This window comes from Bactrocera oleae, chromosome 6 (genome assembly GCF_042242935.1).
Source record: "Bactrocera oleae isolate idBacOlea1 chromosome 6, idBacOlea1, whole genome shotgun sequence".
Lineage (NCBI taxonomy): Eukaryota > Metazoa > Arthropoda > Insecta > Diptera > Tephritidae > Bactrocera > Bactrocera oleae.
The window spans coordinates 56,881,827-56,895,011 of record NC_091540.1 but is presented as its reverse complement, the minus strand read 5'-3'; the positions used below and the strand labels follow the sequence as shown (position 1 = coordinate 56,895,011).

The following is a 13,185-nucleotide window of genomic DNA, read 5'->3' as shown; positions in this document are numbered from 1 at the left end:
TCTTTTGTACGTAACATTAGCTGAAATGTGTTACGTGGAGAGATGTTTAGATCCTCTGTTATCTCTCTGACGACACTGTTTCTTTAACTTGTTATCGCGTTAAGAGAGCTGAATGGACAACTCGCTCGATTACTTACGATCTTCACTGAATGCTTTGTGCCACTCAAATACTTGCGTTCGTGATTACGTAGACTCCCCAAAACACTTCTGCAACATTTTCAATGACCCCGTAGCCGTGTTTCCATTGAATGCATAAAATCTGAAACAAACTCGTTCTTGAACTTTTTTTCCATTGTAAAAAATAAAAATAAACAGCTGCCAAACACAGTCTAATTGATTTATGGAGATAAACTTAACTCGAAAATAAAAAAGATTGTACCAAACTAAGAAAAAATGTTTATAGTTTCGGGTTGTGTGCGCACTTTAAATGAACCATTCCGAATGGTTAAATTTGATCAGATGGTATATATACATTTCATACGAGGTGTGTTCAAAGTAAAAGGTGCATTTGGAATTTGTGTATATATATTTATTCATTAATATCTATTTTGTTCCTTTCAAAATAATGCCCCTCGGATATAACACACTTGTGTCAACGCTTTTTCCAATCCTCAGAGCACTTCTTAAATGCGCTTTTCGGTATGGCCATCAGTTCTTTCTTCGATTCTGACTTGATCTCATCAATTGTAGCAAAACGCTTCTTTTCATTGGTTTCTTCAGTTTTGGAAATAGGAACAAGTCGCAGGGAGCCAGATGTGATGAATACGGTGGTTGAGGCATGATTACGGTTTTGTTTTTGGCTAAAAAATCACGAATAAGCATTTATGCCCAAAACATTCAAGAAAATTTAATGGCATGAGCCGTATCATTTATGATAGCTGCCAAACGCAAATATAAAGAGTAACGGATGCAGAAATTGTTCTCTCTACTTCATTAATATTAATCCAGCTACCTTGTATGCCTCTGGCGTCATAAAAGACAAGTTGACCATTCAATAAGTCATTAAAGGACGAAGTGCAATAGCTTTCCAAGAAAAAATAAAGTTTACGCATAAAATGTTTGGAAATAATTGTTGTCTATATATATTTATAATTTATCTTTTTGTTTACTAAAAAAACAGAGAATATTAGATATTTTTTGAATATACAGTTTAAATTTATTATAGAGTTGTTGTTGCTTGTTATGAATTTTTAATGTTTCCTTTTTTAATATTGTAAATATTTCAATGATTTCTCAAAAAGACTTGCACGAAAAAACACTTCCCTCACCACTACATAGTACTAGAATTATTTTTTATTTATTTTATTTATCTGTTTTTATTTATTGGTTTTTATTAAAAAAGCATTTATGGCAAAACTTGCCCATTGTTCGCATCCACTAAATATTTTATTAGTAACCACAGCGTATGCAATTTTGAGTATTTGTTTATATGTTTGTATGTTTCTTTTACACCTTCATTTTATATATGATTTTCAAGGTAAATATTATTTATTTTGTTTTTTGGTATTTTTAATTTATGCAGTTATGTCTTTATGTCATATTTGTATTTCTCAAGTACAAATACGAGTACATATGTAGTTAGTTAGTAATATGTATGTAAATATAATAATTATTTATGCAGTTGCCATATTTGACTAATTTTCTAATAAATACTGTACGAGTAAATGGCAATTTTATATAGTATATTAGTAATGTAGTTATTGAAATAAAACATTTATTTTCTTTAAATTTATGCTACAACTAATTTTGCTTGTTTTTGTTTCTTTTTTCACACACTAACAATCTTTAATAAATATTAATTATATAATAAATTGTTTATTGTTCTTATAAAGATTTCACAGTTATTCATGTTCAAATTTCACTCGTGTATGCACGTCTACACACCATGTATATTTGTTGTTTTTGGGATACGTATACATACATATTTACAGGGTCATACTAATAAATATTAGTCTATAATTGATATTATTATGAATATGTGTATAGGTATGTGTGTGTATACATGCATACAAAAATGCCAAATTTGTTTCCAAGTCTAGAACAGCATTTAAGCTAAATAAATGAGAATTTCTTCATCCATAGGCTGTTCGTAAGCAAACTTCTTTATTTGAAGTATTAAAATCGCGTTTATGTTTCCTTTCTTAAGAATTAGTTAATTTAGTAAATTTATTAAAATAGTAAGTCTTTTAATTTTTGAAAAAAAAAAATATATATATACATATATTATAATATCTCAATAACATTAGAGTGTGAGTACAAAATCCGTTAGTGCTCACTCATGAACCATACGTGAGCCTTATGAGCAAATACACGAGTGTTTTATGTGTTGAGCAACAGTAGCGCTCATGAGTGTGCAAAATTGAGCAGTTGCGAAATTTATAGCCGTTTCTTTTTATACTACAAAAACAAAATTAACTAATAGTAGAATGTATTGTATAATAATATAGAAGAAAAGAAAACAAAATCGTAGTCATATAACAAAATTTGTTTTTGTAAAGAGGTTAGGCCAGTCTAGGATTTTCAAACATTTTAAATATATTTTGGTTTAAGGATCCTAAAAACATCATTCAACGTGGAGTAGTATGGAAGCGTTCAGGTAAGTAAGCAAATTTTAAATGCGCTTGTTTTTCGAAACTGAGCAGAACCCTGAAACGATCGCACGTAACCAGTTAAAATTTTAACTATAGCTTTACAGTTAAATAATCTAATAAACTATAATAGTTTACTAATTGTTTGTAGCTTTTTCATTCTAATTCTTCTTTATACATTTTTTAATAATCATTCAATTTTGCGAAACATTTATTTACTTAAAGCAACTTTACTAACAAGTCTCATGTGGATTAAGATACCGATTTTAGTTTTATTTCAGTTAACACGAGTTCTTAGAACTCCCGATGTCCGTAGAGGCCGTTTTGAAATACGTTGTACCGAAGATTGACTTTGTAGCCACTATTTTGTATCAAAATGCCAACATAATTTTTCACTGTTTCTTTATATAAGCCCATTTTTCCTGAACCCGGAACAAATTTTGAAATATAGGCTTATTTTCATGGCTCTACTGAGTCTCTACTGGCTCTACTAGAGTCTCTACTGGCCTAACCCTTAGGGCACATTGTAAAGTAAGCAGCAGCAGGTTTGCAGTTTTCATTTTTGTTTTAATTGTAAATGGTTTTAAATATACCGTAATCATTTCTTGTTGTAAACTGTAATACTCTAGAAATCAAAAGCAAAAAATATTTAAGTTTTTCGTATTTTTGTTGTTTTTGTTCCCCTCCTGCTACATTTTCTAAGTGCCTCTTACTTTTTAATACATTACTCTTTCCACATCCAATTTAACTTGCAGTAACACATCTCCACTTAATAAGGGGTTACAGGGGATGTGTACAAATAGAAAATATTTAAAATATTTGTTTAGTTTTTATATGTAATTTTGATTTTCTTGCAACAAGTACACGACTTTAACATGCTAATTTGTTTTAGTTGCCTTCGTTATATGTTTGTATGTACATACAGACATACGAGATTGGATATGTTAAAGTTCTTGAACTACTTTATAAAGGAATCTGCAATGGCTTAAAATTAATGTAGTTCAATTTAATTTTTGTTTTTGTTTCTCTAATTTAAAACTTTTATGGTTAGTTGTACTTCGAGTTCAAAGTTAAAACTTTTGTTGGGCTTGCTATTGGATATGTTTGATGCGACATCTGCTATGATGGTGGGTCTTGTGTGGTGTAATACCGCCGTTAACTATGTGCAGCAAGTAGTAGCTACTTCTATTGAGTATTTTTGCAACTACATATGTATGTACCATATTTATATAGATATACCATATGTTCAAAAAGTAACTGAAACGACTGTCGGAATAATAGTAACCAAAAATTGATTTCAGAATTTCTTCCAATTTTTCATGGTTGAAAAAAATCCTTTAAAAGTTTGTAAAGCGTTCACATTATTTCTGGGTGATAACATAGTCAAAACTTCGAAAATAAAATTATTCTTTGACTTTAATTTTATTTTATTGAAGTCAACTTTTATTTTAGTGGAAAAATATATTAAAGAATTTAAATCGGGTGTATTGAGGTGCTGTGGACTTCAATACCAAATTTACAAATAATGTTTCCCTGATACCTCAGTTGCCCATATTTATGTTACTTATATGTATGTATATCCACATACATTCATATTTACTTATTATCTGTATGTAAACGAACGTCCAGTTGTCTCTATCACAAGAATCGGTTAATACGAAAATATAAGAACTTTTTGAACATATAAAAGTTTACTTACATATACATACATATCTACCAACATGCAATAAAAACTGCACTAGTTTGCAACTGAGTCGTAAAATAAAGCAGCACATATATAATACGAAATGAAATAATATAAACTATCGTATTCAAGAGAACTCAGTAAAAAGTTAAGCGATCGTAATGCTGCTTAATGAAAAATCACAACAACTCGCTTGCCAAAAAATGTAGCTCTATTTTCATGAGTACATTATGTCAATAATAAAAGAACAATAAGTTCTTAAAAATTATGATATTTTCGTAAACATGACTTTGCTCTTTAGAATAAGTCGGAGATTCATTGGGTTAAAATCGAATCATATTGGTACCGAGTGAGTTTTTGACAGTTTCGGCTGATGAGCTGTCGCCTGTTTGTATATGAGTATACGCGAACTAGCCCCCTAGTCGGAATCGCCGATATCGGACTATAGCATATAGCTGTCATACAAACTGACAGATCCAAATCAAGTTGTTGTATGGAAAACTCATTTATTTGACAAGAAATTTGACATGGAATGTAACCTAAGGCAATGCTATAATTTATAAAGGATATAGCTGTTATTCAAACTGATCAATCAATCATCAATCAAGATAAGGATTTTTTTAAACCCATTTATGCTATAAAAAATGCACCCGTGTAGGGTATTATAACTTCGATGCAGCCGAAGTAAGCGTTTTTTCTTGTTTTGATTTTATTCGACAAATATTCTAAGAGCCGCTCCAGAGTGCTCTTGGGTTTTCGTAAAACTTTTTCCTGATAGAAATACACTTCAACGTTAGAAATAGTTTCAAAATGTTAGATTCGATATGGCACAGAACTTGAGCTGAAGACCCATCAAGAGGTACTGAGACAACTCTATATAAGACTTCTTTGGCGCTTATTTTGTAGTGTATTTATATTTAACATATCTTAAGAAGACATAAAAATGTAAAACTTATAATATGAAAATGAAAGCAGTATTTTCAAGGCATCGAAATAAACAGTAATACTCAACTACAACTTAGTCGTTCTCATTACTTATAGATAGAATGTTCGACAAATGTACTCTAGGTTTCGGTTAGGAATTCAAAATTGGTTTACGGTACATCTTCAACAACAAATATGTTTGTAAAGAACTATTTACAAGCAATTTTATATACAATTCGTTCTAGAGTCAAATATGTTTCAACATATATAAATATATACCTTAGGGTGGTCCTTAAAAAAATTATAAATACGATTTTTTCAGTCTCACCGCCTCAATCGATAACACCACGCACATAAAACTAACAAATAAGTTTACGACTTGCTTGCAGGCGGTTAAAGATTGCTGCACAGGGATCAAGTGTTATATTTTTACATGAAGACTAAAAAATTGAATTTTTCTCAATTGGAACTAAAATTGTTGTGTGTGTTTTTTCGGCATAGTTGTATAGTCGTGCAGAGTTAAGGTTTAGGAAATTTAAAAATTCGTTTCTGTGTATTAAGCACCACCCTAATGTGCATACCTATATTTTTTTAATATATCATAGTATTATTTGTTTTTTGTTTTCATTTAGGTATTTTGGTTGCATAATTTCATAACAATTTTATAGACTTTGAATAAGTGCAACAAATGACAGGCACATTTTTAGAGTATATTGTAATTGTTTTTGTTGCTTTGGACTGTAGTTTTGTTACAGTACATATACAAATGTACAGCTTTATTGAGTTATAAGACAGTAATTTTCTTGTTTTCTTTTTTTTACTTATTAAAAATAGCACTTTGCATACTACGGCATAGAGATCAGAGTATAAGCGGTCTTCTATATACTGTTTTCTGGTTTTTTATTTTGATACTAGGCATTCCTCTGCGTACTTAAAGAGCTTACAAGCGTACATTCATACAAATTTGCTAGCTACTTAAATAAAATGTTAGCCTTTGGCACATTATTGCACACAACAACGCAAATCATTTCGAATAGCACAATTAAATTTAATACTTTCTCGGTTTTTAAATGCCACTAAATGGCATGGATCGCCTCTTTTTTCCTCTTCCTCTCTCTCTCTCTCTCTGTGTCTGTCTTTATTTTCTTCTAATTACTGGCAAGTACATTAGTTGTTGGAATGCGTGCAACAAATAAAATTTTATACTCACTCAAGTAATTGCATTTGGAACTGAACAATTACACACACGATATATGCTTCGGCCTCCCGCACAGTACAGGTACACCCACATGCATATACATAGGTATATGTAATTTTAATTTGACTGCAACTCAACGCTGTTCGATCACAGTATTGTAGTTACCGTAAATGACGCACCATCCGCATTGACACCCTTCTCGGTCTGCACTTTCGTCGTGAAACTTTCTACGCTCGGCGCTTTACTTAAATCAATTGGCGGTATATCCTCATCATAGTCCTCCTCGAGTTCCTGCTCCACCTGCTCCTCACCATCTGATTGCTCGACAGCATGTTTCTTCTCCGCCGTCGTCGCGTTCACCATGGGGGCATGAAAGTAGTGTGGCTGCTTTTTGGACGATGACGGCCCTGGCATATAGATAATACCATCGTCGGTATCATCATCATCATCGGTGGTGTTGTGCACGGCGTTGAGATTGGCATGCCGTTGTTGTGACGTGCTACCGTTAATGTTGTAACCGGTGTAGCCACCATAGCCCGACTCACTCTGATATGGATTCGATTTGATGTGTGCATTACGACAGCTGCCACCACAATTCTGATGACTCTCCGCATCGCCACCGTTTGCACCATAGCATTGGCCCCGATGCATGGAGCCCGCGTCGGTACCGTGTCGCTGTAATGAATGTCCCACAGCGCCATGTTGCCCACTACCCGAGTGGGCAACTGATTGCTATATATGTGAGTGTGAACGTGCTATGGACAAGGAGTAGGGACTGATGTCTTTCTGGATGCGCATGGTGTCGTAAATGGGAAACTCACAACACAGGATGAATTTCAATGCGCTCGGCACTTCCACATACACCGATGGCGGTATCGGTATTAAGGGTGATGTGGACGCTTTGTATTTACGATATTCCAGTTGGCTATTTTTCAAAAGCGCACATGTGTTCGCATGTTTAAAGAAAAAGCGGTAAACGTGTAAGCAATGAATTAATTGGCTCATAAACCATCAGTATTTGCTCTTCAATTATTTACTTACTCTTTATATTTCTCATCGGCCGAACGCTCACGCAACGGTATACCGGAGAGGAAAAGTATAATGAAAGTGGTGAAGATGGGTGAAGCGATAGCGACCCATTCGTGACCGGAGATAACATTTAATGAAATGGCAAAAATACCCCACCAGATCACAACCTCGCCGAAGTAATTGGGATGACGCGATAGACTCCACAGACCTGAAATATGTAGATACATTACGGTTAATTTAATAAGATGAAGCTCTACAGCACAGCACGAGTGACAATATACATATATGCGTTCTTTCATACATTGTATTTACAATACAAGTATGTATGTATTATATCTATAGTACTTGTATATACATTGGCCCATAAGTATGTCGTTCATATGTGGATTTAAGGAAATTAATACGGAATTGTGCTGAAATCACGACGGACTCAATGTCAAGCCCACATACATACAAGCTTAATGCATAATTGGAATGTCGCCCTTGGCATGAACATATGAAAGGAAGTGGTCAGGGAATACAGAAATGAGTTGAATTTCAGCGAACAGGCAAGTAAAACTATGTGGGATTTCATAAAAAATACAAATTAATTATGGACACTATGTGAATGTAGTGTGATATAAAGAGTTCGGGCAAATATATAATTGAAGGACACATTTTGAATCCGAATATGTGGCGTGGCGTTGTTCTTATGAAACACCATTCTTCTTCAATTGGCCAAAGCTGGCTGCTTCTGTTCGATTATTTCCTTTAAACGGTTCAGTCGTTGTATAGGAAGTAAGACAGTCCGAAGTAAGATAGTCCTCAGTACAGTCTTCCTGACCGTCAATCTCGGCTTGGTCACGGTTTGCGCCCGCTCGCCGCTACTCGATCACAACAGTTTTAGCTTGACTTTCTTAAGCCTGGTCCACATTTTATCACCAGTAACCGCTTTTTGTTGCGATTCACCAGCGATTCGCAGATGGCAATTCGGTCCATGAGGTTTTGTACGCTAACTCATGTGGCAACTATACATCCAGCTTCTTTTTATATCCCGCCATTTTGAAATGGTATCAAACGGTTTCTGTGACATATTAAGCTATACAAAAGCTTAACATGATGGTCTGCTTCTCAGTAGTCAACTCTAACACTTGAAGTGGATTTTTGCCTTAAAGCTGGTGTAAGCGACAATATACTCTAAATTTATCACTTTACTATGGACCTCACTATGAAGCTCATACAACTACTTGTATTATGGCTTAGTTGACAATCGTACCCTTTTGCAAATTATATTCAAAGGCTTATACCGGATTCCAAATCGTGGAGGTTTTTTTTCCAAAACTCGCTTTTAGGGTCAGTGAATGAAACCATAATTTTATTGAGACCTGCTACGAATTTATCATTTTGATCTTATTTTTTACTCTAGGGTATACTAAATATTGTCAGGATATATTTAACTAATGGTCTATGTTGATAAGCCAGCGACAAGATAAGGCCGAATATGTGAAAAATTAGGTTCACAGGACGATCATCACATTCACTATAGCTAACTATGAGATCTACTAACTAATAAAGTATTTATGTTTTATTTAAAAAAATGCAATATCTCTAGTAACTGTAATAATGTAACCACAAATTAAACTAGAAATAATAGAAAATATTAACCTTCTTTATCGATAGGTGAACATGTTTGCGGTTTTGAATTTATAAGTAATTGGAAACAAAACTACATGATTGAAGCTCCCACTTTAATAAAACTTCCGAATCCCCTAGCTTCACTATATAAATACTTAAACAAAGGTCGATATATATATATATGATATATGATTATACCGTTTAGTGGTCAGACACATTTTGAGGTTTATAAAGATCTACTCTAATTTTCATGCCACGCAATTTTTGAAATATTGTGGATTTCTCCTCATTACTTTCTTAATTTTTTGTTTTGCTTTTCTATACAAATCTATGTGTGTGTTCAAAAAAATAAATAAAAAACTTACCGTCATTACAAAATTTTCCTTGATTTGCTGGATCCTGTCGAAAAGAAAACTTCTGCAAATCCGCATATGTTTCGGCTAGCAATCCCACAATGAACATTCCCGTGCCAGTGGAATCCAATGTGGTCATAGTCTTGGGAGCATTTGGCTGTGAATGGCGAGGCGAGTTAATGATTATGACTGGTAATGAGACCACATAAACCCAAACGGCCTATAAAGAGTAGAATTGATAAAATATATAAAAAATCATTCTTTACATAATTCCACATTCTCACAGGATAATAAATAATTATAAACGGTATTTCCGCTAAATAAATTTAAATGCATTCAAAAAGAAATTCTCTATCCTATACTGTTATACTGTATGTACAGCTGATTTAAGTTACACGCATAAATCATTAATAAATTACGGCGCTAACAAGGCTTTTTGTCACATGAAAGCATTAAGCCGAATTTTCCTAAAACCATTATTTCCATGATTTTTAGATTATTTATAGACCCTTCATTATATTTAAATGTACATATGTTAGTTTATATGCAATGACATTGTAAACTGTTTGCGTGCGTGGCCATTCGTTAAATTTCCCCTTGACAGCGACGAGTGGACATATTCCCACATTGACAAGGAAATGGAAGGTTATGAATATTTATCGTGAACGCGGAAAATTATAAGCCAAACTACGCACGTCATAAGCAATAAAATCAATGACTATTTTCCATTAAAATCAGTAACCATTAGAGCCACTGAGTACTAAGTATAAAATAATTACACCGTTATAATTGCTTAAAAGCAAATCAAAGTCGTGAGAATACAAGGTTGTGGCAATGGAAATGCGTAAAGTAAAGGATATTAAATTTAAATTTTTTATTGTTATTATTTAAGTATAATAATATCATACATACGCATAGCTTGAATTTTAAAAAAACCGATTCCTCGACCTAAAGAACATTAATTCTCCATACTTTCCAGAACTATTCTAGTTATTGGTTGAATATTGTATATTGTACAACTTTCTCATGCATACTTTTTTATAGGTACACTGAACAAGGTATATTAAGTTTGCAACGACAACGAAGTTTGTAACACACAGAAGGAAACGTCGGAAACCCTATAAAATATATACATGTTCGTAAATGATCAGCATTACGATCTGAGTCAAATTAGCCATGCCCATCTGTGTGTATATACACAATCTAGTTGAGATATCAATCTGGAATTTTGCATACTTCCTTTGCTCATTTGTCGGAAACCCCGGTAACCACCATACAAAATGAACGTCAAAATCAACTGATTGTATCCAAAACTCCTCTATTTGATCATATATATATATCTTCCCGAATCCACGCCAAATGATAATTAACCAAAACGACGATGAAGTTTCTGAACAAATTGTTTAGATCGAACCACTAAAAATTAAGTAAGGAGACTTTTTATTTATGAAGGGTACTATAGCTTCGTTGGAACCGAGGCAAAATTTTTTCCTTGTTTTAATTCATTTTACGGACTTGTGAATCATACTCGTAAAATTAATATCTTAGACGAAACTGTTTTTCAATTTATGGTAAGATCCTTGGTGCTACCCTGTCATGTAAGTTTCTTGAATAAATTAAGACTCGATGTATAAAAATTATTTTATTAGAGTGCCAGAATTAAGATTGAAAGAAAATTGCATTATTAATCAATGAGCCTCAACCTTAAATTGATATTAGGGAAACCTCACTAGCAAGCGATTTTAAGCCATCTAAGAGTAAGAATTTGACTGCAATATAAAAGTGTAGTACAAGTAAATCCATTATTTTCCCAGTATATGGCTTTAGTATTCTACATATTTTATATCTCGCGTTGTATAAGAACGGGCGGTTTATATGGCGTTAGAGAACTTATTTATACTAATAACATTTCTCAGACAGCTTTTGATTACTTGACTCAGTATTGTTAGAGCAAGCGTCAACGATGGGCACAAATAAAGAGAAAATACTTCATATTTTACAGTTTTTCTTCGATAAAGACGATATCGATAAAACAAAACGTCGAGTCTAACTATCATGTAAGCACTGTTTCTATTGCTCAGGAGATAAGTATTCACAAAACTGTTAGGAAGCTGGATGTATTCAAGCGAAAACGGTCGTGGTGGAATCGCTGTGAGTCGGAGCAAACGGTCACTATGCCTGGATTGACTCGTCAGAAGCTCCGGATGCTTGGTTGGGATGTTCTTATGCATTCAACTTTTAGTCAGGAGTTAGCACTAAGCGATTACTACCAGTAACCTGAAGAGAAGCTTATGAAAATCGAATGTCTCAATTTTTTGCCAATAGGGATTAAGATTTCTAAGAGAGTGGCATTATGAAAAACAGAAATAAGTTATCGAAAAAAACGATATAAATCGTATATTTCTAACTATGCCTAAGTGTAAATAATGAGTAAAAAAAAAAATTTTTACACACCCTAGCTTTTGAGTACTGGTTTGGCTTCGGTATAACACATACATATGTAGATATACATTCAATTAATCAAATGTAATTATCCACATATGTATATACATCTGTACATATGCTATGTATAAATAAAACCGCATAATGGTACGTTTAACCGTAAATCGCTCCTCAATCAATCTCATTACTTTGTCAGCATTTTATTGGATTTCAAATAATTTGTGGCTTGACATGTTCCATTACAGTAGTCAATTTTTATTCGTGAAGGTTAAAAATAAATACAAATTAACATACATGCACGCTAACTATTTGCTTATTGTCAGTTATACATACACATGTATTTGCCAACTATTATAGTTAGTACAAAATAATATGGAAATACCAAAAGATGAAAGAAGTTTCATACTTCTTTGCTCACCTGAAACGTCCAGAAAACAGCGTATCTGATTATGTTGCGTCTTGTGTCTTCGAACTGTTTATCGCGACCCAATTTGATTATGCGATACAGCAGATATCCAGAAAGACGTGCACCCCAAAGACAAACGAATAGGGTGACCATAAGTTGTCGGCTGTCGTACGCCTGAAAATAAAAAAAAATTATAAAAGAAACTGATGATAATAGTAAGGATAATAATTGGTATGCCTTATATAAGTATAAATATTTTAAATATAAGTATATATATAATAAACATATTTTATAAACTCAGCAGAATCGCAAATGTGAGGCCAGTTTACAGCAAGAAATTTGAGTCGAATGAGCAGATTTTTGGCGCGACGGAGGTTTACATAGCGAACCTTCATAATCCAGATCAGTATTTTTCAGACGGGTAAGATGAGTTGGCGCATCACTGGGTCTAGTGTATCGCGCTAAAAGGAGGCTACGATGAGAAATAGATATGTAAGTAACCATTTTTTTCAACTAAGTATTTACATATTTATTGGACTGCCCTTTTCAGTGTTCCTTTCAATATGGAAGTTTATTCGTAACTTTGCGTAATCGACTTACTTCAGTTTCAATTATGAGAATATTTTACACATATACATATATTAATCGATATTACCAAATTTTATTAAAATAGTATAATAACTATGTAGCATGCAATTTTGTACAAAAATTTGATGGAGATATGGAGGTAATCTTCCACTAGCTCCCTTATTGTCGAGCTATGATAACCCTGTCAATTTATTAGATACCTTATTAAATAAAGTGAAAATAAGTAGAATGTAATTTGAAACGAGCAAACTCGGAAAATGTAAAAATCAGCTGACAAATTTAACATATTATTAACAAATTTTTTGTAGAATGTTAAGACGCGCACAACTTATGGAAGGAGGAACTCATTTGGAGGTATA

At 33.2% G+C, this 13,185-nt stretch overlaps 1 protein-coding gene across 1 annotated transcript in view; it reads right to left on the bottom strand.

The window, feature by feature from the left end:
* Positions 1–1,058: 1,058 nt before the first annotated feature.
* Positions 1,059–13,185, bottom strand: part of LOC106615489 (uncharacterized) — a 29,433-nt gene continuing 17,306 nt past the window's right edge. The window contains 4 exon segments of the mRNA XM_036360419.2: positions 1,059–7,319; positions 7,436–7,631; positions 9,403–9,610; positions 12,251–12,412. Of these exon segments, the coding sequence (XP_036216312.2) occupies positions 6,542–7,319; positions 7,436–7,631; positions 9,403–9,610; positions 12,251–12,412 (1,344 nt within the window). The 3' untranslated portion in view covers positions 1,059–6,541.